Below are 26,276 nucleotides of genomic sequence, written 5' to 3'. Positions count from 1 at the left end.
GGTTTACACATAGAATGGTGGGGACTCTTGAGGACGGAGCAGAGGGCACAATACCCCTCCGGTCCCACTGCCACTTCTCAGTTGATGCTGCACAGGATGCAGTTGTGTCTGAGTTACAAGCACGCTTTGCTGGCTCATCCTCACCAACACATTCTAGAGATACCACTAGAAATACAAGTTTCAAGTTGGATGAACAGAGGGGCTGCATGTGAGGCACTCACCCAAGCCAGCCCCTTCTGCCCTAACATTACATTATGCATCCATGTTAATGGCATTAAGAGGGATGCTGCCACAGTGAAGAAATGCATGGCAGCAGCTCAGCTCTCTGCTGGCTTTCTGCTCCCCAGCACCCAGTGCTACCTGCAGCAGAGAGACAAGGGCAACAAGCTCCTGTGTCACATCTGTGAGCACTGCTCATGTTCCAGCTCATGCCTCGTTACCAAAATAGTCTCAGCCCTGCACTGGATACAGAGGAAATCAAATCCCCCTCAATTATGCAGCAGAGGAAGCAGCAACGTCTCCTATCCAACACTCACTTTGGATATAGGGTTCTCTATTCCTTAAAAATAGAAACAACAAACAGTTCTGTGAAAATGGCATCTCTTCTCAATGCACAGCTCCAGCTAGCTACAGTCCCATTAAAACTGCTTTTGCATGCGTTTAGTTCAAGAAAACCACTGGGGGAACAGACAGCTTTCATCTGCTCCAGAGCCATCTCCAGCAGCTGCTGTCTGCCCAGCCCTCTGTGCCCACAGCAGCCCCACTGAGCAGCTCAAACTGCAGCCCTGGCCCAGCAGCAGCATGCAGCCACGAGCCCTGGAGCTCCCCAAGCACAGCGCAAAACCCACAGCTCCTACTCCTTCAGGAAAGAGGGAGTGCAGAATCCCAGCTCACACTCAGGTCAGGTTTTATTTCCAGAAGCAACTCAAGTGTGGCTCATCTTCAAAGCATTTCACAAAAAGAGGTCAAGTTCTTTTTTTTTTTAATTAATTAACATCACAGTACTACGTTGCTCCTTTTTGAATGCAGGGAAAGGACTTGGAAGGATCTCAGCATGCCAGCAGTGAGACCACCAGCCCTGCTCTGACCCTTCGAGGAGTTCTCTGAAACCACTATAAGGCCCCATGCTGAGCATTTGCCTTCCAGGGCCAGGCTGCATGGGGACCTGGGCTGTCAGGATGATGAAGTCCTTCCCCAACCCACCCCCACTGACCACACACCTCACATCTTTGTGTTCCTCCAACACCTTCAAGGACAGCCTCCCATGGGCAGCCTGTGCCAATACCACTGTGCCAGTCTTCCAGAGATTTTCCTTAATATCTAACCTGAACCTCCTCAGCACAACTTGAGGCCATTACCTCACATCTACACAAGCCAGATGAAGCAGGTCTTTGTCCCTTACAGCAGTTCTGCTGCTGGCTGGGCTGACAGAAGAGCCCAGCATGAGCTGGGTCAGCATCACGGTGAGACAGCGAGCACCGCCACCTGAAGTCTGCACTGCCTCTGTGCTGCTCCTCCCTTGAGACCATGGCCTGAGTCAGCTGAAGCCAGCAAGTCAGTACATCCAGAGCCTCAAGACAGCAAGGCTCTGCGTTTGTCACTTTTGTGGAAAGCCGAACCAAAATAACTGCATGCAGCTCCACAGGCAACAGCACCGACATCCTCCGAAAGGCTCAGACTGTAGCTCTGCATTGCACTACCAGCACCCACAGCCCAACAACCAGAGATGAGATGAACACCAAGGCACGTGCCAACCTCCCCCAGGTGCAAGATCCTGATTCAGACCCATCTCAGCCCCACAAGCAACCTGCACACCCAGTGAACTCGCTGCAGCCATGGCCGGACCACAGCCCACATCTCCTCCACCAGCCACACTCCCATCAATATTTACATACAGTCCAGAGGTGCACAATCACAGGACAGAGGGTTCAACATACTTTATGTAATTAAGTCTGTAGATACTGGTGCCACAGAACACGGAGTACAGAAATAATCATGGGAAACGAGAAAATGGCTCAGGCACTAATCAACTTCTATATGACCTTGTGGGACAGCTAATTATGCAGAAGTCAGAGCTCATGAGCCCAGGGCTGGGGGCATTCTCCTGCAAGCTGAGTTGTTTATGCTCTGCATTCTGCTGCTCTCCATAAAACACACTGCCTGCACTGTGCTCTGCAGCCAGCATCCAAAACAGCCATCCCATCAATCCAGGGATGGAAACAGGAATGCACTGCCTTCCAGAAACGCAGGCAAACCAATTTTCTCTTGACTGTGCGTTTTCATAAGCAGGCAGCATTAGGAGTGCCTTCCCCATGCATGCAGCCTTGGCTCAGAAGAGCTGCACGTCTCATCAAGCACACCCCGTGCTGTGGTTTTGGTGCAGTGCTTCCACCAGGGAGCAGAGGTTTTTCTTGGTGCACTGACCCTTCCTTGGCAGCCCTTCTGAAAGCCTCATGGCCATCTTACTTACACACAGAGCACTTACAGATGTCTCAAAACAGACCTTGCCACGCTACCTCACTGTCTCACCTTCACACTCCTCCTTCCTCAGAAGTTCGACGAAGCCACGTTTTCATTACAAGCAGAACGGAACAACAGCAGGTGCTTACTACATCTCTCCTGCATGAGGTCTGACTTCCAGCACTCAAGATGAGAGCAGAGAGGTTTTATTTTAGGGTGGCAGGGGTGGCTGACTGCCTTTTTAATACACTCATGGTTTTTGCCTTCTGTGATTTTAAGGCACGTTTGTTTGTGGAAGAAAACCAAATGTGAATCCCAGAAGAGCTATGAACGTTCAAATATTCCTCAAATATTACTTGTTAAGTGCTTATCAGATCCATTACACAACAGAGCACTAAAAACAACACTACGGGGAGGAGCACGCATGGTGGTTTGACAGCTTTACATAACACAGTTGTCCCAAATACACACTAATAAATACCAAAGCACAGCTTAGTGTGTGCAGAGGGGAGAAAGGCAGTGTGCACAGACAATTACATCTGCGTATCATTCATCTACAGCAATGCCCTAAACTAGGGGAGAACAGGAGAGGCACTGCTCTAGGATTTCACTGTGGACCAGTGCCCCCAGGCCTGCTGCTCCCTGCAGGGCTTGGTGCTTCCTGCAATGTCCCCCACTCACACTGACCAGCCAGGGCCCCAGGAGAAAGGCACGTGCATCCTTCCTTCCAGAAGAAGCACCATGAATTCATTTGTGCTGGCTCTCTACAATGTACAGCCACTACCAGGGCTTTAAAGATTGGTGTAAGGCTGCATAACCAGATCAAAAGATGTGCGCTGCATGCAACACTGCTTAAAACCCCTTATGCCTCAATGGGAAACGGTCAACAACTTTTAATTGCAGAATAGTATCTGCCAGGGTTTCTGCACGATACGGAAAGCACAAAAGAGCTGGTTTACAGGGAGGTTTTCCCAAGGATCCAGCTGCGTGCCTGCACGTTGAGCTATGCCCTACCTGACTGGTTGTTCCTCATGCGGATGGCTTTTGCCTTGGCCAGCTCCAGCGCCGTGACCCAGCGCTGCCTCTCCACTTCTGAGCTGGCCTTCAGGTGGTAAGTCCTGCCCCCGTTGGACAGCACAATGTTGCACGAGTCCTCGGTGTCGATGTGAGCTGTGGACAGGTTGATGGTGCCACGGCACGTGTGGGCCATCTCCGCCTGCGTCCTGCAAGGGAACAGAGCACAGGGAAGGGTAAGGGGTGAAAGGTAATGGCCTCGAGGTGTGTCAGGGAGGTTCAGGTTAGATATTAGGAAAAATTTCTTCTCCAAAAGCATCGGCACAGGATACCCAGAGTGATGGTGGGGTCACTGGCCCTGGAGGTGCTCAAGTAACATGGATATGTGGCACTGAAGCGGTCAGTGGGTGTGATGGGGGTGAGCTGGGGTTGCACTTGATTTTAAGATCAAGGTCTTCTCCAACCTTAATGATTTTATGATTCAATGATACTAAACCCCTCTACATCCACCTGGGGTGGCCAACACGCTCCTGTGTGCCCCCAGCCATGTACCACTGGCATTTCTCCTGGCACTGCAGCTCTTCTCCCTCCCCATACCACTCCACCTCTCTCCATCTTATCCCTTCAGTCATTCTCCTATGTGCAAGTTAGATAAGATCTTGCATGCAAAGATATTCATTTGTAAAGCAAATGAGCACAGCACAATTCTTCCACAGCTTTCAGAACACCTTTACAGCTGGAAGGACTGCTGCATAATTCAGCAGGCTTACTCACCTGAGCACAAACAGCAGGAGGCTTTCCTGGGGCTGAACTCACCAACAGTCAACACTCAACACTCATTTCCCCCAGCCCAGCAAAGCAAGGAGAAGCAGGTATGCTGCTACCATCACACACAAGAGGCAAAACTCCTGGTTAGGACAAACCTTTCTCCAGATCCTTACTCAGGGATCAGGCTTCTCATTCACCCCCCACAGCCCATGCCTGCCTACAGCAGCACCTCCAGGCTGGATGGGATGGAGCTGAGATGTGGGCCAACAGGAACCTGAATGAGGTTCAACAAGGCCAAGTGTAAGGTGCTGCACCTGGGTCAGGGCAATCCCAGGTATGCACACAGACTGGAAGAAGAACTCCTCGACAGCATCCCTGCTGACTGAACATGCAAAGACTGGATGTGTCAAAGGCTCTCAGGCACAAAGATAAATGCTTAAGTAGACCCAAAACCACTTCCACACGCACTGCAGCATTTGCAGCTGCCTAAAATAGCCCTGCAAGCACTCAGCCCAGGAGTCCCATCATCTTTGCACCACCCTGCAGTGCCAGCAGTGCCAATCCCAGCATAGGGCAGGGCGAGCTGCTGCCAGCTCCTGCTCAGGGCTGCCTGCTCTCAGCTGGGGCTGCAGACACCACAATCCCATCCCCCAGCCCCTGGGGCTGAGCCAGGCCCTGTCCTCAGGAGCAAATCAGAGTGTTTTCTGATTGATAGATGGGTACAGAACAGCAGGACAGAATGGTCATGTAGTTCCAGATGGCTCTCATCTGAATCATTCCCAGAGTCCTCTTCCCCCAACCGAAACCTGTTGGAATTGAGATGTCTCACAATAATTAGATGGATCCCTCTCACATTTCAGCAGGATACATTACTAGGTGGTTGCTCACTGAATTGCAAGAGGAATAACAGGAATTGGTAGGAATTTCTTTCCACAGGAATGGCTCCTTTATTTCCCCCCAGGCCAGTGGCACCGTCCTTCCTCAGGAAGGCCCCAGTTCTGGCAGCTCCAACTCCTGAGGACAGTGGCATGGCAGAAATGCTCAGGGGTTGCACTTACCAGGAGGTAATAAAGAGCATCACACAGCTGTTGCTGAAGGAAAACCATTGTGGGAGATGGCAAAGCACAATGCAAGGCAAGGGCAGTGCTCCTCAAGCACTCGAATGCTTGAGAAGAAGCCAGGCACAACCTCCCTAGAAGGGATGGATCATCCTCACCTGATTTCAGGCACCCAGCTGGGCAGATGGCTTTGCTGCTCCCTACAGGGCAATGCCACATTTCTTCTATCACTGACCCTTCACGTGCAGAATGCTGTCTCCATCCACCTCCACGCTCTGTCAAAGTTTCCATTTATTCCTCTCTCCCACACTCACAAGCTCCCTCCATCCACATCAGCAGCCATGGTTCTCCTGCCCAGCCCCTCTCATCCCCGGGTCACCACTGGCTCCTCCACAGATGAGGTGAAGTGACTGCAGTCACATCTCTGAAGCTGGGTGCAGAACAAACCATCAACTGCTGGGCAGCAGAAATGCTCCCAGAGGCACACAGCCCCAGCTCATACCAACAGCATGATGGGCACAAGGCATCCCTACCAGGGCCAGGAGCATCTCCCCTGTTTCCAGATGGTTCAAAGTAGTTTTCCAGCTGCTTCCTTCTCTGCAACCTTCAACATGGCTGTAATAACAACGCATCACCAACGCGGGGTGCAAGGAGCTGCATCCCAACCTGGTACACAGACAACATCAGTAGGAGCCACTCTGCATCACCAGCCACAGCATCCCCAGGGTTTTCCTCACCTACTCAGCTCTGGCACTGCTTTGCAGGCTCCACGTGCAGACAGAAGCCTTGCAGGAAGGAAAGCCCCCTGGCACCTCCTAAGTGTGAAGTTCAAACTCAGCGATGCAGCGTGGCAATGTTTGTTTGCAAGAGGGGTGATCTGGCTCAAAACAAAGCCAAGCACTGATATTCATTGCCAGAATCATTCACCTCGTGATGCAGCATGTACTGGCGTTCTCCCAGGAGGGATTACTTTTCACTTCTAGAAAACAGCTAAAATGATTTTCTCTTAGACAGGAAACAAAAGGTCTCCAAGGTGACTTCACTAAATTAAATCCCATAACTCAGCGCTGCTCTCCCACCCAAGAAAAGCAATTGGGTACAGGATTCTGTTCTTCAAGCTATCTCACCTCTCAGCACCGATCTGCATGGGAAATCAATTGCCATCACTCAGCACCCACACACGAGCCAGGCACCTGACCCAGCTCCCAGCCAACAAGCCATTTCCTCTGTCCGCATGCAGAAAATACGAGGTGCCCTTCAGAAGCACTTGTGTTCAGCTGGATCTGCTTATTCACCGCCAGCAGCTCAACTATTGCATAACGTGATCCGGGGCAGATTTTGTGATTCTTCACTTTCTGCAATAATCCGAGAGCTGCACATATGGGAAAACACGTGGGCAGGCTGCAAGGGGCCGAACTGGGGTTCAACGAGAGGAGAGCTGGACGCTGCCGGGATCTTCTGCTGCTCAGAACAAAGCTCTTACTGAATTCAGGGATGTAAAGTCATAGCTGTGCACAGCGTGCAAGGCATATGGCAGACAACCAGAGAAGCTGTTAAGGTTACTTTCATACCACAGATCTAAACACACAGAGCTTAACGAGACAACTCTAGGCTTTTGGCTATGCAGAGAGATCTCCCACGTAAAACACCTGCAGTCTCATTCTCAGCATCTCTTACCTCACAACCTGGCAGATGAGGTATAACAGAAAAGAGCAAATCGTGATGTAAAGGCCTCCTTGCTAGTCCTGGAGGAACACCTGAGCCACATCCAGTGCTCCAGAGTTACGCAAAAGAAAGATGCTCTCACTCTGCAATGACTGAATTTCACTGCTGTATGATAAGAGCTCAGATTTAGCAACAGAGTAAAGGCCAAAGTTAAAAAAAAGAAAGGATTAAGTTTTTCACCTAAGCTCTGCAGCTTCAGTTTGGTGACATCACAGCTTTATACATGACAGCCAAAGGTTTTGCTTTAATGCTGGCAAGATGCTGCTGTGCCCCGTGACTCCAACTGTGCAGCTCTGCAGGATGTTAATGGGAGGCAGCAAGCAGTGCGAGCACCGGGTCACGCTCTGCCCCCAGGTACTCCTTGGTTACAGCAAGCAAGGATGATGGATGCTTGGGGCTAAGCTGCTCTGTGCTGGGGCCATCACTGCTGCCCTCTGAAAATTCAGCCTCTTGAAACCATGCAAGTCACCCTAGTTTAGGAAGGAGTGAGTGCCCACGCTGCACGTGCATCCCAAGAAGCTGCAGACAGAGAATATCAGGGAGCATCCTAACTGGAAGGGGATCCTGCAGCAGTATGAGACATCGCTCTGCTGATTCCCTCCCCTGAGCACCACCTCATCCCCTTACAGCTCGGCTTCTCCTTTCCCTTAGCAGCACACACACCATCCAAGCGACCACAGGGTCAGGGTGAGCTTCTGAACTGCTGTGGCTGCAAATGTATTTTGGTGCAGCTGAGCTCAGTAGGTACAGCACACGTAGGGACCTCATTATGTTACATTCGGCTTCACAATGGCGAGTTAGTTCTTTAAACTGGGTTATCCACAGCAAAACACTGCACAAACACCGAGCTGAGACTTCTTCCCTATGCTGGAAGGGTCACTACTGCCTGCTCCCACGTTCCTGGCACCACTCTATCACTAAGCATCACCACAGATCCAAACACAAGTTAAGGCGCACCCATGGCAATGACCTCTGCAATATGCTCACCCTGTCCTCCAAGAGATATCTCCTCTGTGAGATCAAAACCATTTACCTGCTGTAAGCCTGAGCAACCAACACACCCAGCCCCACATCCCAAATGCTGCATTCCCTTTCCATCACTCTCAAAACATTCAGGTGACTCTGAGGCAGAGAATAGGCTGTCACAGATCAGCATCACCCATCTATTAACTGGATCCTACCTCTTGGCTCCTCAGTATTTTACCCACTCAGCCTCTGTTTTTTCAGCATGCAGATGTGCTAGGCTCAACTATTTCTCCCACGGGGACAGAACGCTGCAGAAGAAATGCAGTTAGCACAGCACAGCTGTTGCAGGACAGCCCTGCAGCCACGTGGCCTCCTTCCCTCAGCCTGCAGGAGACCTTTTGGCAGATGGCTGAGGTCACACTGAGATTAGCAGCTCCAGGATATTGCCCACACCCATCAGCTTTTGAAAACAGAAAATGAAAACAATGCAACTCTTCCATAGGGAGCCACGAGACTTGGCACATGCTTGGAAAGAACTTCCCAAGCAGGAGGAATTGAAGAGCACATCACTGAGCGTGGTTCTGTTAGCAGCCACGGATCGGATCAGGGCTTACCAAGCTGAGCCTTGGCCAAGCCTTCTGCTGGCACTTTTGGAGCATTTCCCCAGAGAGAAGGAAGTAAATCCGGGTGTGAAAGTCCCAAAGAAGTGCATATCTCTATATCTGGGAGAAGCAGTGGCCAAGTTCATTGCTGGAGTCAGGGGTGCACAGCCAAGCAGGGTGCAGGACTGCTGCTGGTGGCTCCTTGCGACTCCACAGCAGGACAAGAATCAAACCAAAGTGCTTTCAAAAAGCATTCAGGCATTCCTTCATAAATCTGAGCAGAGATAACTGTCACCCCTTTCACAGTCCTGCCTGGGGATGGAGGGAGGGGAACAAACCCATGGGGAGAGCAAAGGTTCAGACTGAAGCTTGCTTCAGAAGATGCCTCGGTGTTTAACTGCCTGACTAGAAAGCCACATGCAGAACATTCTGCTTCCATTATTAACCTGGAGAATATTTTTAGCCCAAGGATTTTTTTTTTTTTTTTTGAAGCAAGAGAAATGAAAGAATAGCAGAAATCCCACAGGTATGTCCCAGGGATGCTGCACGGCAGCAGGAAGCCCAGAACACACCAGCATGATCTCCCATTCACGTGGCTGATGTTAGAGATAACAGCACAGACACCAAACCCCCCAGCATTCTCACTCTCTCTCAGTTCAAGGAAGGATTTTTTTTTACAGCAGCTCAATTCCAGAGCAAAGGGTCCAAGAGAAAGCCTGCCCTTGGCCAGGAGCAGCTTCTCCCGCTCACAGGGCAGGCGATGCACACACCCAGCACAGCACAAGCTTGCTCAGCACATCTCATACGAACCACAAGCTCCACATGACAAACAGCTCAGATATTTTTTTTGCTTCCTCTTTTTCTTTTCACCAAACCTACCACATTTGCAAACAAGACCCAAACAAGCATATGGCAAGGGTTGGACTGAGATTCCTGCAAAAAGGCTCTGTTTGCTTTCATTTATGGGCTGATTAATCCACAAGTGGCCACAGTGGTGATGGGGACAGAATAGTGACAATCAGGTTGCAGGGAAAAACAATCAACAGATCCAGGCTGTTGTCCCAGAGCACTGCTGTGTCACAGCAGCAGGCTGCAGCCACCAACCAGCAGTGTTGAAGGGGTTGGATCTGCACAGCCTGAAACCTCTCCTCCAAACAGAGGGGCACAGGGACAGCTCCAGGATTTGGATGCTCGAGTTTACTTGCAGCACCCACGGCTGTGCAGAGAAATCCTTTGCAAGGAAACAACCAAAAGAACACCTATCTGCTCCGTGTCATTTACAAACAGGAGCTGTCTCTCCTCACAGCGCCTTCTCCCCAAGAGGAGAAAAGGCACAGGGGAGGCACGGGGAGGTGATTTGTCACAGTGACATCCTCAGCCACAGCCTCAGCACAGCACGAGGCACCGCATCCATCACAGATGCTGCACAGAGGCTGGAGGCAGAACCTCAGCAGTGCATTCTGCCTATGTCAGCACTGCCCAGCCCATGGCTTCTTCAACACCAGCCACAAACCTTGGAATGGATGCAGGTCTAATGGATGGGGAGGGCGAGGGAACTTCAGAGATACGTCAGCTTGGCAGCTCTCAAGACCCAGACTGCCCCATTCCCTGCAGCACTCAGGTCCAGGCTGGAGCTGGGGCAACCAGCCTCACAGCACAGGATGAGGGGCTGTACATCCCTTCCAAACCAAGCATACAGTGATGCTGTGATAAATAAATGCAAACAAGTCCCAGCTCTTTCCAGCACAAAGCTCCTTCCCCCATGAGAAGGATGTCCTGCTTCCCCAGGGCTTCCACCTCACACAGAAGGACACTGTGGAAGCAATCTATTCCCACATGCACTCTTCAGGACTACCATCTGTAACACACAGCACCCTCTGGTAGGCACAGTGCAGACGTTCTGCCAAGGGAACCTCAGCAGTGGCCAACAGGGAAAAAGAAAAACCTCAGTAAGCCAACACTCAAAAGGAGCAGCCAAGTGGCATTTGGGTTACCATGAGCTCCAGCTCCTCCCTGCAAGCCATGCTATCTCCATTTAACCACTGGTGACACCAGCAGTGGCCACGGCTGATAAGGGTATCACTGTCACCATGGGCTCACAGGGTGCCATCCCCTTGCTCTGTATGGGAAAGGTGCTCCGTGCTGCTATGACTGAATCTGAGAAGCTCACAGGACCCTAAATGTTATGGGTCTGGGGCAATGTGCATAGCAAGGTTTTAATTCAGAGTGTTTTAGATCCTCCTCCATCCAAGAAAGGGCTCCAACAACACTCCAGCCACAAACAGGTGCACAGTATGGCTGCTCTCCTCCCCACCAGGTTCTTCCCAGTTAGCAGGATCTTACCTGTACCTCCCAAACTCTGTGTTAGAAATGAGTTGTGTTGGGTGCAGGGCTTCTAAATGAACAGGTATTTATGTTATCATCTTTAGGCTTCTCAAAGAGGTGTATGAGTAAGTTGCAACTTATTCTCCAGTTGCACGTGTAGGATGTTGTAATATGCAGGTGCTTAATGTTTTAAAGAAGCTCCTCACAACTACATGAGCTTTATTTCCAAACAAAAGTTCAGAAACAGGATGATGGTGAGCACGGGGATCTGGCTGCAGATGTGCAAAACACACAAGGTACCATCTGATGTTTAGGGTGTTTAGAGTAGCAGCTATTTCATCCCTTTACGTTGTGTTTAGGGATTGATTTGCTCAGCAGAAAGATGTTTTAGATCGGGCTGGTGCTTCTGCCACCAGGAGCAGCTGATGGGCTGCGTGGGGACGAGACAGGCAACACCTGCAGGCATTTCAGTGAGTCTGGGGACCTCGTTACAAGGTGGAAACCAAACCACAAAGCTCTGCAATGGAAGCAAGCAGCCTCCTTGGGTAAAAGGACGCTGACAACGACCAAAGTGACTTCTTTGTTGTCTACATAAGCTGGGACAGGGAAGGAAAGAGTTAGAAAACCTACGTTTTGTAACAGTCCGTTCACCCCAGCAATCAGAAAGGATGGTGAGAGGGTGCTCTGTTTAAGCTCTGTTGTTGTTTGTCTGTTCTTCTTTCTTTTTTTCCCCTATTCTTCCATGTCCAAACATGTCAGAGCGTGTGCTGTGACACAGTGCTCTGCTGCAAATGGTAAGCTCTGCAGTTAATAACCCACTGCTGTAACTGTAAGTGAAATATCCCAGGGCAGTGCGTTTCCTTTGTTTCTCATGCCTTTATTTCTCATTACAAACCTTTCCCCTGTGCATCAGATTATTCGTTGTTCACGTTTTGGTATCCTCCACATCCACATGGTTTAATTCCTGATTAAATTCAAGGTGAGGTTTTGTAGAAGTTTGCCTAGAAGTGAGCAGACTTGGTTCAAACTGTGATGTTCCCTGGTGGAAATTGGAGCTTGGAGGAGCAATTCCCTTGAACTCGGGATGCAATCACAAGGAATGATTGGGGCACAGAGATCTGAGTGCTGTGGACAATATGGCTGATTTGATGGAAGATGGGGATGAAGCTGAGTGTGGTAAGGAGCTGGTGAAATTGAAGGGATCCTAAAGTGTCTGCCTTACTAACAGGAGACTTGTGGCATCACATTAGTTCAAGGAATTAATTTGGACTTTGTGTTGAGGGACGTGGCTTAATGAGAACTACTGGTGATGGGTGGATGGTTGGACTGGATGATCTCGAAGGTCTTCTCCAACCTTGGTGTTTCTGTGAGCTCCAGTAACTACAACGCTTAAACAGAAGTGGCAAACCACAGCCCCCAAGCACAGCCCAGCAGGGCAGGTGATGCAGCCCACAAAGGCTCAGCTTTCAGAGGGCAATGATACAAACCCCCCCTCCCCACTTCTCAAAAAAAAACACCAGATCAGTCTTTTTGCTTAGAAAAAAATGGTCAACTGAGATGAAGATCACACGCACAAAATAAAAAAAGAAACAAATCAAGATCTGTGGGTAGCACTGCCACTAAGTCCACCGTCTCAGTTAAACTCTGAAGGAAGGCCTGGTCCAGACCCCATCACGTGGGCAGCAGTTAGCTTACAAACGGCGAGACGCGTGAATTACATGTCTGGTGGCTCTGTTTTAAGCAAGAACGAACAAATTACCATACACAAGGTTAATTTGACAAATGCTCTTATTGCACAAGAACGCTGACACAAATGCAACCCAGCAGACGTGAGCCTCAGGCAGTAATTGTGCTTGTTACTGCCACAGCCTTTAAGTTTGCACTGGCCTCTTGGCCCTTGGAAATGGTGTTAAATGATCAGGATAAAACCACAGTCATCTCCTGTTTGCATTTTCTCACCACCATGTCTGAGAACATGAGTGCACAGCCCAGCCAATAGAGGACAGACATTGTATTCTTACCCCACTGACGTGCATTCGTAACGCTATTCAGACTGCTAAGGATGCCCCTGGGTTTTCAGATTACAGAGGTCTGGTTTGAGCACAAGTCTCATCCACTCTTGCTCAGACCTAACATGGGCAGACGAGCTTCTTCCCAAGAATGTTTCTCCTGCTGTGGGCTGCTGCCCTTATGCAAGATGCAGTTGATGTTAATGCTTTCAGTACCAATTTCCCTTTGGAGATGCTGTGAATGAATTACAGCCCGCAACTTCCAACACTGAAGATCATTTTAAAGTCAGCACTTTTCTTTTTGCCAGCTTCGAAACAGCACTAAAACCACAGCAAGGAATTTCTGTCTGGATGAGCTATTTCTTCTAGATACACACCTGATGAGGAGAGGTGAACTGGATGCAGAACCCACATCATTTGGGTAAGAGGCAAAGCTAGATCACTGCATTTGGAACCAAACCACACAGCTCCTGGGCTCAGCTCACAGCCAGCTCTTTGGGCAGCTGGCACAAAGCTGCTGCCTGAGCAGAAGAGTGCATGAGCTCAGGAACTGAGATATATACATAAGTTACTTCCATGATCTCCACTATAATGCCTGCAGGATGGTCAGATTTACAGGCTCACCACTGCATCCTTCGGGACACGTTCCTGGGAAGCACAGGGGTTAGCAATTCAGTGAATAGCATTTCTTTTCCCATATAACTGATGAAACAAAAAGAAAATGCAAGAACTTAAACCATGGGTGCAATGTGAGTGCCTGGGGCAGTACAACGCAACACGGGATCTTTCCCATTCCTTATGACACAGCCCAAAAAATAAAAAGTTGGCAGCTGGCTTTTCAGAGATGCCAAGAGCTTTTTTAAAATAGAAATCAGGAGTTAACTGCTTACTGGCCCATGATTCAGCCTGGCAGATCCAAGAGATCTGGCAGATCTTGCAGATGCCCAGGTGACCTTGCACAGCTGATCTCAAGGGCTTTCCCTGCAATACCAAACACCCCAACATGCCTTCTATCATCAACATCTTGAGATTTCTTCCTGAAGTTCCACCTGCCATCAGCAGCCTCTGCTCAGGGTCAGGCAGGGATGAAACATGGAAAAGGCCCAATGGTTAGAGCAAGGCATTAACTGATCAGTGACAGAGCACCAAGATAAGGAGCACTGAGTGCAACCCACACTCCCCCTCTGTCTCCATGCAGGAATACACAGCCACACAGAGCACATACAGGTCACACATGCCTTCAGAAATTCATCTTGGGCATCTGAGTCATGCCATCCTCTGCACTGGGATCAGTGCTGATGGGCAGCGTGTTTGCTGCAGAAATCCTATGGATATTGATCATGGTTAGCAGGAACAGAAAAGTTAAGTGTGCAGCCGAGGAGGGGAAGGCAAAGCCAACCTCCTTCACAAGGAGCTGCTCTCACTTAGAAAAGGGTTAGAGCTCTAAGTGAATTTCCCAATTGCTCAAACCAGACGTTCAGTGTTACCTCAGCATACTGTTTTGCAAGAAATCCCTCAGAGCAGTAAGATGTTTAGGGAGCTTTATGTGCAGTTCTTACAGCTGCTTCAGCACTGCCTGGGATCTACTGCCTGCTCTCAGCTCTCAGCTGGGTGCTCACCTGGAGGAGAACACCACTGTCCTAGGAGGGGCACAAGAACAGTGAGGATGTAGCACTGAGGGTCAGTGGGTATGGGGGTGGATTTGAGCATCTTAAAGGTCTTTTCCAACCTTAACAATTCCATGATTTGAAGTCTGACCTGCTCCTAGGGGCTGAGCTCTGTGAGTGGATATTTGTTCTTTCTAATGAGGACAGTTACAAATGGCCAAAGCAAGCAATGCACTACCACACAAAGGGGCAGTGACCCACTCACTTTGTCAGTGCAGAAAAAAAAAAAGAGTGAAAACAGGAAAAGTAGAAAGCTATTTACTGTGTGCACTGACTGACACCAGCACATCCATGGAAACTCCTCCAGTATGTTATGAGATTACAGTCACACCTCTGAAATCAGATGTTAGCAAGCAGAGCTCAGCACTGGAAGGAAATCACACACTCCATTTCACACACAATTCCAGCAAAAGCAGCCTACCTAGCACCACAGGTCTTTGGTGCTTGGAAAAGCACACCACAACACTCCTGGTTCCTGCAGGAGGTTGAAGCATTCCCCCAGTTGCACGTGTTGGTGTGGAGGAGTTGGTCCTCCAGGCCCCGGAGGACAGCAGGTGGAAGAACAGCTGGAGGCACAGTGACAAGGAGGAGGTTTTGTACTGCTGGGAGAGATGGATCTCAAGGGCAAAAGGAAGGCTGTAACGTGCAGCAGGAGGACTGCTGTTGGAAGCCTTTCCCAGAACAGCACACTAAGAACTACACACCATTCAAAAAGCAGCAAAATGCTCTTTTTTCCTCCCCAAGAAAGGGAGCTAGATTACCTGAAGATCAAGTGGAGAAAACCAAGCTGTCAGACCCGCAACGCTCACACGCAGGAGCAGATTCTTTTTATAGAGATCTGGCACAGCAGAAACATTCCTCTTGAGGTTTTATTAAAGATACAAAAGGTGCACTTAGCGCCGAGCAGCACGACGTGCCCTTGCTCATTTCAATCACACGAGCACACTGAAACCAGACAGCAGTTTGAAGCATCTCTGCCAGGTTTTCACTCCTCTGGCTATAAACTCTCCCTTAATACATCACACATTACCACCGCCCCATTCTCTCTGCTCTCTTACAAAGCCAACAAACATCCATCATGTTTTCTCCCATTAGCAACTAAAGGAAAAAAACAACTGGGACAAAAGATGGCTTTGGAAGACTGAATGGCTCTCAGCACCTCAGCAGCAGGGTGCTGTGCTTCCCATCCTGCTCCTTGTGCTAAAGTCTTGCTCAGCAACTGCCATCCACCACATCCAGCTGCAGCAGCATAAAGCCTGACCAACAAGCCCTCTCTCAGTGTTTTTCTTGGGCATGGAGTGCACTTATAGGCTGTTCCTGCTGGTGGGGCATAGGCACACTGTAACACCCACACAGGGCACCACAGCACTCAGTGAGGTGCATGTGAAATCAGTGCATATTAACCAGCAGTTCCATAAACAAACCCCAACCGTAAACAAGAAACACACCTGATGGTAACAACAGACTTTACTTGTACAACACAGGGGGCACTACATCTGACTGCAGCTCCTGCAGCAGCAAGGAGAGCCCAGCTGTGCGCTCCCAGCTTCGTTGCAGAGGTGCCACCACCATCCTGCAGCGCTTGAAGGACCGTGGAACTGAACTCCTCCTGTTCCCATCAGCAGACAGCCCACACATTGATATGCCTGCTTACAGCTGCTGTGCATTGGGAAATGAAAAGCAAAGCCTTGTTCCCATGTCACATTTTGAGCGAGTGACATCACAGCAGTGCTTCACCAGGGATGGCAGGTCACGCATGAACCTGCGATGCTCCCAAACTGGAGAAGCCCAAGATATTCAACACTGCACTGTAAAGGCATCTTAGGGCTGCAGATGTCCCAGCAGCTACACAGACACGAGCACACAGGTGAGAACATGGCAGGGTTCCTATCCTTCAGCTCCTGAAGTAAACCCTGCTCCTAAGGTACGTGAGCTCGGCCAGGTCTACAATTCCCATCCATTCTGTATTTAAACACCCTCTAATGAAACCCACAATACACCAGCAAAGCAGTTTAGTCACATCCTAGATGACGTGCATGCATTTGTATTGGCTTGTCAACCCCCAAATATCAGACAGGAGCCCTTCCTCTGGTCTGACCTTAACTTTAGAGAATAAAACTACCAAACTGAAGGGGAAAAAAAAGCAGAAGAGCTGCAAACAGTGCAGGAACCACTGCTGCTAAGCTTGGGCTGGAGCAGTTTGATGAGCACTGCTGGTTTCTACAAAACTAAACTCTCAGCACTATTAAAGGATCCACTTCATAACAGGCACAGAGCACACAGTGCAGTTATATTGCTTGAACCACACTTTAAGCACCAGTGTCCTTGCTGACTCCCCACCAAAGCAGCTTTTCAGACTTCCAGTGGACCCTGCTTATTTCCCAACTCAGTGCACAGCAGCAAGGCCCAGCCATTACAAGGTACACCCCTATGGGCACTCCTACCCCACATCCCTGTGGCGTGATTTGAGCCTCACCCACAGAGAGAGCAGAGCAGGAACAACACAAGGACAGAACCATACCTTAACAGAGATTAGGTGGCACCTTGGGACGCCTCAAGTGCAACCTGCTGTATGCAGGAGCAACCAGACTGGGCTGCTCAGCACCCTATGGAGCCAGAGTTTGGGCACCACCAGGAATGCACTGCAGGACCCCAGTGCTTGGCCCCTACCTCCAGTGAAAACCCACCTCCTGGGTTTCCCACCTGATGGTGCACTTTCTAGCACAGCAGCCTCTCTGCTCTTATTTGTACCATCCATAGACTTGCTGTGATTGCACCACTGATAAAGATACTCCAAAGCAAATACTGGGCTAGTATTGTGTAATCTGGTACCTATAAAAAGAAAAATCACATTACATGACCAAGTACTCAACACCTATCCAGCCACACAGCACTCCCAATCGATCCTTAGTAAGACACAGCTGCTGTGAACACCAAACAGCTTCACCAGGAGTCCCACGCATTGTCTCAAGACAAAGAAAGGAACAGTGTAAACCAGCAATAGGAGCCCAGAGCCTGCAGTGCACCTTCAATTTAAATCACACAAGACTAAGACGATTCTGTCACCTTTTGTACTATTTCCATGAAATACGCAGCAACCTACCAGCAGCATAAAAACAAAAGACGACTTCAGGCAAAACGGCTTTTGGTTTGAGAACTGCCTTACCTCCTGCTGCTTTCAGAAATTACATCCCAGGAGAGGCTGAGATGGGAGCCTGCAGCAGTCCTGCAGCAACGCAGATACATAAGCAGCAGGGAAAGGAAAAACTGCTTGGATGAAGCCGTGTATTAGTTTCACCTGACCACACATAATAAACCTGTAGCACTTTCTGCTCCACAAGGTCTGCTGAGTAACACCTAAGTGGTAACACGGGAACAATAAATGGCAAATGCAGAGCTCACAGCATCATTCAGAGTAAGCGTGTGTGCATATACAGCTACACACTTGGAAACATCAATGCTTGAAGGTATGCATCCTAATAACAAAGGATGGGGTTTCTGAAGCACGCTATGCTTGACCACAATTGGGTCAGGAGGGCCTCCAAAAAGGATTCAGTGAAGGAGTTAACCTTTGGTTTAACTCCTAACGAGCTGCAGGCTCAGGTGGCACCGCTCACCTGCTGCACACTGCAAGGCAGAAAGATGCTCACTGAAGCACATGCCTGCTCTCAGCTCTCTGCTGGGCGCTCACCAAGACGAGAACATCACTGTCCTAGGAGGTCCCAAACTCTCGTCCATGATACACCTGTTGTGCCTCTGTCCTGCTGGCAGGAGCCCTGCAAGCTGCTCTGAGCCATGACCTGTGTGCTTTTCATGCCTCCAACACGGGCCACCACCCTCCACAATCACAGGAGATCTGAAAAAGGACAGGTTGTGAACAGACACACGGAGGGCAGGCATTGGCTACGAGCAGCCCTGCTGGGGCCTGGCACCTGGCTGCCCACCACCAGCACACAGCACAGTGAGGCTGTGCTGAAGAAAAAGGCCCTCCTCCATTCATTAACAACACAGCCACACTGCTGAGGCATCCACACCAACCCCAACCCAAAGGAAAGAGGTCTTCTGCATATAGCAGCAATACACAAGCAGTAGGTGTAAAGGACATCATTTTCTGCTCTGTTCCTTATAAAGTGCTGAGCAGAAACCTTTAGCTGCTAATAACAGATTTTAGGCATCACTGCTTCATGTTAAAGAAGGAAAGGCAAGGCACCAACTCCTACAGCACCATATTTATCTTCCCATGCAGAGCAGAAACCACTCCAACCCGCTGTGCATGCCTGCACAGTGCTCTTTATCTAGAAAGACACAGAGAATTAAGACTATTTTTAGGAAATGAAGGCCCTCCTCCACAGTCACAGTGGGGACACACATCTATTCAGTCGTGATTTCAAAGCAGGAATATCCCATCTCGAAGAGCGAGATTTAAAAGGAAAGGCAAAAAAGAAAAGCTCAGGAAGGTTGACAGGAACGCAGCGTGGCCCAAAGGAGCACGAAGGGAAGGGCTGCTGGATGCACACAGCTGCTGCACCGAGCGTGACAGCTCACTGCTGACATGCACACAGAAGCCACGCTGCACACTTACGCTGCAGAATTTCATCACAGCACAGCAAATGCTGAGCAGCGCGACGCAACACTGCGCGACCAGGAGCGAGGAGCCAAGGGGACGCGCTCTGCTTCCTGCTGCCAGCCGAGCTGCGCCAACAGCCCCGCCGTACCATGCCTTCAAAACAGCATTTTTTAATTCTCAAGTTGATGTTTGCAGGGCCTGGAGGCTCAGCACACGCAGCCGTGTGAGTCAGCAGTGGCTGACCCAGGAGCAGCGCAGCCAGCTGCAGCACGCCCCGTCCGCCTGCAGTCGTCAGACAAAGAGAAATGAAGCCATTAATTATTAAACAAGCTTCTCGATCAAAACCAAACAAAGGTCGGAATAAAACGTATCAAGGGCCCTGCCAAGCTGATGGGAGAACGATTAAAATAATTGAACGGCATAATGAAGACTTGATGGGGAATCTAACACCTCCACCAGCCCCATCTTCGAGCACACTCCAATGCGGGGACTTCCAAGACACCAGGGAACAACAACTCATGTTTCAGAGCAACGCCAGCTCTGCCATCAGCTGTGGGTCTGAGGTCCCTGCAAGGAGCAGAGGGCTCCAATGTCACCGTGCACTCAAGTCACCTACAATTACCAAAGTTACCTATAGCTACAGCATAATGAATATGCAAGCAGGATACGATATGGAAAGGTTCAGCAGCCCAACCTGCTGCAACATGGAAACAGCAGAGGGGCCCTGTGGTGAGTTACAGTGCACTGAATGGAAAGCAATTCAAACCAGGGAGCCCTGAGCAGACTGCCACAGCCTCCATGGAGGACAGCTGAGGACAAACACCACAATAAAAGCTGGAGCATTTGACACCAGAAGTGGTCAGACAGTAACTATTCTCCCATAGGCACCCATGCAGGTGAGCCCATAAGTATAACCATACTCACAATAGTCTCCAGGAACTAAAACTGCAGCATGTGTGATGCTGTCTGAAGTCTACCTCGAGACAGCAGTGCAGGTTACACCTACACCCCTCAAAAACAGAGAGCACTGCTCCTCTGGCCACCTCAAAATGCAAAGCTTACTGCAGTAAAGCACTTACTTTTGCTGCAGCTTCATCCAATAAAGCACATGGGCCATTACACCAGATTTAAGAGATGAGGGACTCCCTGCATGCAGCAATAATCTGGGAACAGAGAAACCTGGTCTGCAAACTGACAGCTTGAGCACTGCTTTGACTTGCATTGCGTCTCTGGTTACAAAGCACCCAAGATGGGATTCCTCAAAAACAGAAAAATGAACAGTGATTAACAGCACAGCACCATATGGATAAAGCAAGCATCCTGTGAAAACAAGATGACTGGGAACAAGCATCACAAAAAAGCTGGTTAAATACAAGTAGCTCAGAGTTACCACGCAGCCACAGGGCTGTCTTGAAAACCTGCACGTTTCCATCACCTGGAGGATGAAAAATGGTCAAGGACACTCAGCTACTTCTGTGCTTGCAGAGATGAGCTGTTATAAAACCACTGTAGGGAGGTACCTCTCCCTTCACTTTATTACGTGAAGATTAAGTATAAGGAAGACATTTCAACACAGAGGGCGATCCCACACTGGCAGAGGGGCCTGCACAGGCTGTGCAGTCTCATACCTTGGGGGTAAAGTCAAAGCCCAGCAGACAAAGGCCCTGGCTGTCCTCACAGGGTGGGCCCTGCATCATGCAGGGGGTGAGGACCAGAGGCATCTTCTGGAAGCCCCCAGTTCTGTGATTCTCAGTGAGCTCCCTGCCCCAGCTCTCAGCTGGAGCCAGAAAAGAACCTTCTGGGTTGTACTCAAGATCTTAAAATGCTAAGCAAGAGTTAACTGCCGGATAAACAGAGCTATGCGAAGAAGCCTGTTCTGGGAAGCAGCTTTTCCAGGGAAGCAAGCTGCCACGGCAGGGCAGGGCAGGCAGGACAGCTAATCTGCTCCAGGCACCAGCTTGATCCTGCAGGAGCACTGCCCAGCACTGAAAGGGGAGCTGAGGCCGCGAAGCTGGCCAGGAGCCTTTTGCATCATAACTATGAGCAAATTAGACACAGCATGAAATATCCCCCCCCCCCCCCCCATTTGGCACTGCTTTAAGGCACCAAACCTGTAGAAGAGACAGCACGAAACTCGAGCTAGCTGAAATAAGAGCAAGCTTATGGAGAAGGCAGCCCACATTCAGAACCTCGGTCACGAGAGCCAATGCTAACCTTTGATGAATTAATACTTACCTAAAGATACTCTCCTTGAAAACCTGTACCTGTTCAAGGTGATTAAGTTCTCCTATATACACACCAATTAGAGATAGCGATAAATCTGCAAGTGGCAACCTGCCAGTACTGTTAGGGAAGAGAGCTTTGCTCATTAATGAGACAAGTAGCTGTGCCGTGCTTGAACGCTGCTTCCCAACACCAACATCACCTCTGTGCTGTGGACTTCCAAGTCAGCCAGAATACCCCACAGCCTAAAAGAGACAGTCAATGGCTATTAAGATGTAGAAGCAGCCAAGGAGCTACTCAACCTTCCAAATGCCAGTCATTCAGAAGTAATGAGAAAGTCGTGGTGGTTTTCCTGCAGATGAGTCTCCTGGCTGAATAGGACCAGCAATGCTCCGGGTGCTGTCCTGTAATTAAGTCCCAGGAAGAAGGCTGATGTGCATGAAGTTCATGCCGTGTGCCCCCTGCTGTGCCCAGTCCCACCCTTTCTCAGCTGTATTTTAACTATTCAAGCACAGCCCTGTGAAACACAGCTGCCTTTATCAGAGTCCAATCTCAGCCACCCCGCAGAGCAGAGCCCAAGCAGGAGCAGCAGTCTTGTATCCCTGCACACAGCATCTGGAAGGGAGGAGGTCACTCCAAAGACCAGGGACCCTTTCCAGGTCAACAATTTTGCTGTGCAGCTCCCCATCTCCTCACCCCTTGCTAAGCTAAGCAGAGAACAACAGGAAGTTCAAACAAGAAAAGCTTCAGTCTGCAGCTAAATCAATACACTCAAGGAAGCCACTTAGGCAACAGGGAACAGTGTTTTGATGGAGCTGACAAGCAGAATGAAGTTTTACCACCTTCCTCAAGCCAGTCCTGAAAACCCAACACCTATATCATCAAGACAGTGCATCAGGAGAACGGTCTTCCAAAATTCAAATGGCACAGGTGCCAAAAGCCACAGAGAGGACAGCACAGTGTGGCACCTGCAAGGTCACAATTTAACCTGTGCAGCCTTTGGTGGCACATACAGAAACAGAAAATTCTAGCATGCATCCACAGAGCAGGGATGAGCACAAAGACCCAGCAGACAACAGGAGATGTGGCTCACAGCAGCACAGGGCTTCCCCAGAACTCGGATCCAAACTCAGACTCTTTGCCAGTCAAACAATCAAGCAATTTCCTGACATAAACAAGGATGAAACACACTGCCTGATACCTGGCACTTCCTTGCTGCTATCAGGCAGCTAAAAACAGCTCTTAAAAGAAAAACAAATGCCCATTTCCCCAGGATTCTGTGAAGCTTTCTGCCACAAGCAAGCCTAGCTGACACCAGCAGGGTCGGCATGGCTGCCCTCTAACAGAGCTGGTTTTGAAAAGCATCACAGATCTCCCTCCCACTTGTTTAGGAGAAACCTCCCCCTGCGCTCTGCTCTCACACTCCTGCCCCACAGCTGTGTTAACTCAGCTCTTTCTGGGCTCAATGGGGGGAAAGGTTGAGAAGCTCCTGGTGTCAGAGGCAGCCCTCCCAACAACGCTCCACAAAGCATCGGCGGCTGCAGGGCTGCAAGCCCTTCTACATAACACTGCCTACTCACTTTCCTGGGAGCTTTCTGTCGTTTCAGCCTAAAACACGTAAAACTGCCTTAAAATAACCTTAGCTGTACAACTCTCAGGCAATTGCTGGAGAACGCCACTTGTTTGCTCGTGACAGACCTGGCAGCCATACAAAGACAATATTCTGACGTGGTTGCAAGCGGAGCACTGAGCTTCAGCCACTGACCCAAAGGCACAGCTCTGCCCGGCCGTGTCTGAACGCTGAGCGTGCAAACACAGTGCGGGCTGCAGGGCTGTGGATAGGGAGCAGCTCTGAGCTTGGGGTTCAGCTGCAGGCGGGCAGATGCACCGCGGTACACTTATGGCCCCTGACAGCCCAGGGCTGACCTCAGGACTCGTGTCGAGTTTCTGCCAGGAGCCGGGCTGCTTCCATCAGGAGCTGGGACCCACAACCTGCCTGCAGCACGGGGCGACCAAGGAGGGCAGAGCGGGGCTGAATTTGGGTTGGGAAAGCTGCATTCAGCTCAACGGACCTCCTGACAACACCTGGAGCAACTCAGAGCTATAAACCTCTACAGAACGCCGACCAGCCGTACACCAACCCCGCTCCCAAACGGCTGCGAGCGAACCCCGAGCCCAGCGCATCCCAACCCGAGGAGACGGGCACGGTACCTGTAGTAACTGAGCAGCCCGTTGCTGAGCACGAACCAGCGGCGCTGGTAGCCCTTCAGGTAGTTGGTCCACTTGAAGAGCCAGCCCTTGTAGGTGTCGGAGCCCGGCGCTGCAGGCGCTCCCCCCGCCGCCGCTCCGCCACCGCCGCCCCGGCTCCCCGCACCCGCCGTCTCGGCGCTCATGGCGCGGCGACCGGAGCCCGGCAGCTCGTGGCAAGCCAAGCAAGGGACGGCGCTGAGCAGTGAGACCAGCCCGCGGGTGCTGCCGCTGCACAGCGCGGCCGCTTTCCCCATAGAACCCGCGGCGCGGCCCCGCCGCCCCGAAACGCTGCGCTGCGCTCTGCCGGCACCAGCGCGGGGCGGCGCCGCGGTGCGTCATGCAGAGAACGTGGGGGGGGCCGCAGAGAGAAGGCGGGCACGTGAGGCGGCGCGCGGCGAGAGCGCCCCCTGGCGGCGGGGTGGGAAGGGCGCGCGGCCCCTCAGCCTCTCGGGGCGCGGCATCCCGCAGCCCCCCGCCATTTTGCTCCCGCCGCCATTTTGCGGCCCCACGCGCCCCCTCAGCACCGTGGCATTTCTTAGAATCACACAACTGCAGAATCACAGCATAGTTTGTATCAGAAGGGGACTTACGGCCCCCCAGACCCCCACACCAGATCAGGCTGCCCAGGATCTCACTCCCCGTGGTGCTGGAACAGGCAGCGGCAGCCCCTCACCTCCAGGTCCCTCATTCTCCACACAGCGCCCAACGATGCACCACGAGGACCTTGGTCACCCCAACAGCCCTCTCCTCTGTGCTTCCTCCCTCCCAGAGGCAGGGATCTCCTTTCCCTGATCTGGCTGATCTGCTCTTATCCCACTAATCACATCACAGCTCGCTGATTACCTGCGCCTCTGGCAGTTTGCAGGAACAAAGTCCCATGAATGAGGGCTGTTAGAAGCTGGGCTCAGCCACGTGGAGCAGCAATGGAAGAAGTGCCTCACCAGGCCCCTGACACCAGCTTTGGGGCATCTCTAATGAGAACACTTGGCTTGGAGCCTTAGGAGCTGCCTGGTCCAGATCCTCAGGTGAAAAAAGGATGCAGCCAGAATCTGCACACAGCTCCACTGCTCTCCTGAATCTGGTTGAACGCTTCCTCCCATCAGACCCCCCTCAATAGCATTAGCAGAAACTGAGACAGTTCATAATTTCATACCTGAAAGCAACCTGAGAGAAACATGGACCATAAAGGCACTACAACAGAGGTGCGATAACAAAAGGACTGGCACAACAGAGAGCTGCTATAAAGGGAAGAAGATTGCTCACCCCTGTCAGAAGGGTCCAGAGGGAAAGCTCCACCAAGGAAAGATCTCCAGAAAGAGATCCTTCCCCAATGGCAGCCAGCCCTTCAATGAGGCCTCTTGAGGCCTCCTTCAATGAGGTGCAGCCAGGCTCCATCCCTTCCTATCACAGCTGAACTGCCTTCACCTGTGCTCCCAGGGCTGACCGGCTCCTTTCCCCAGCTGCTCCATCAGTGCTTCAAGCCATTCAACAGTTCCCATACACTGGAGATAACCTCTGGAGGCTTTAGACAAATTTGGACTGGAAGACATCAAAATCAGCCCCTACAACACAGTGTCCTCTGCTGAAAGTTTAAAAAAAACATGTCCAGATTTTTTTTATTTTATTTTTTTTTTTTCTTTTGGCCAGGATCTCAAGGGCTGTAGGTGTTTGTAAGATCAAACCCTGAGATGAAACATCCCTCTTGACGTAAGCGTAACCATACTACTCACATGGGTGCAAACTTCTGAAAGTCTCCACAGAGCTTAGAATCTCTTGTGGCTGCAAAGAAGTGAAGAAACATCCTTAGATCATGCCTGAGCAGAGAGGAGTCTCACCTGATCCTGCCTGTCACATCCTTGAGTCCAGGCCTGAGTGATTTCAGGATGTGCTTGGCAACCTGCACAGGACTACACAGATGGCAAAAATCCTGTGATTCGTATTGACTACGTTGAGGATATGTCACAGTGACCCCATGCTTTTAAACAAATAAACAACCCAGGAAAATCTGGCATGGCCTTGAACATCTCCAGGGACTCTTGCCCTTAGCAAAACGGTCCCTGTCTGCCTCGGTGTCATGGTATCGTGATCCATTTGCTATAGATATCCATTTATGAACAGAGGTAGAGAGGGAGAAAAAGCACTGGTGGCTGTTGGGGATTTGCACCCAGCATCACTGCGCTGTCCTGGGAAAACAATCTGCAGTGAAGAAACTCCAAAGTCAGGGAATGCAAAACTGTCAAGTTTTTGCACTTTGGAAGTGCCATACTGTAACATGAACAGCCTAGTTCCACCAAGAAAATGAAACATGTAAGACAAAGCGCTCTGTGTAATTGTATCCATGACCAGTTTCAGCTCTCAGGGGCAGAGAAGCCATGAAATCTGGTATGAAGTTGCTACATGGCTACTGAAAATGAGAGGCAGGGAAGAGTTAAATACGTTTGACTCATGCCTCTGTGAAAGGGAAAGGTAACAGTGTGCTCACAGGGCATCGAACACTTGGAGAATCCAAGGAGAAGCTCGTTGTTGAAATTGGCCCTGTGTCAGTTCTCTTGTGGATCAGCGGTGACCCTGCAGCTTCCTTGTGTGGAAAGGGAAACATTCTCTCAAATGTACACAAGCAGAAACCGAGCCAGATGAAGAAC

General features: G+C 50.4%; 1 protein-coding gene across 3 annotated transcripts in view; it reads right to left on the bottom strand.

Moving 5' to 3' along the window:
• Positions 1-23,914, bottom strand: part of OSBP2 (oxysterol binding protein 2) — a 64,469-nt gene extending 40,555 nt beyond the window's left edge. For all 3 annotated transcript variants that reach the window (XR_006181617.1, XM_042887019.1, XM_042887020.1), the window contains exons 1-2: positions 23,596-23,914; positions 3,475-3,683 (exon numbers count right to left, since the gene is read on the bottom strand). Coding sequence is in view for 2 of the 3 variants with exons in the window: in XM_042887019.1 (XP_042742953.1) it covers positions 3,475-3,683; positions 23,596-23,888 (502 nt within the window). In the remaining variant the exon portion in view is untranslated. The remainder of the gene's footprint in view (positions 1-3,474; positions 3,684-23,595) is intronic.
• Positions 23,915-26,276: the final 2,362 nt, after the last annotated feature.

This window comes from Lagopus leucura, unplaced genomic scaffold, assembly GCF_019238085.1.
Source record: "Lagopus leucura isolate 7727_CA_CO unplaced genomic scaffold, USGS_WTPT01 Super-Scaffold_100071, whole genome shotgun sequence".
Lineage (NCBI taxonomy): Eukaryota > Metazoa > Chordata > Aves > Galliformes > Phasianidae > Lagopus > Lagopus leucura.
This window is presented reverse-complemented; position numbering and strand designations above follow the sequence as displayed.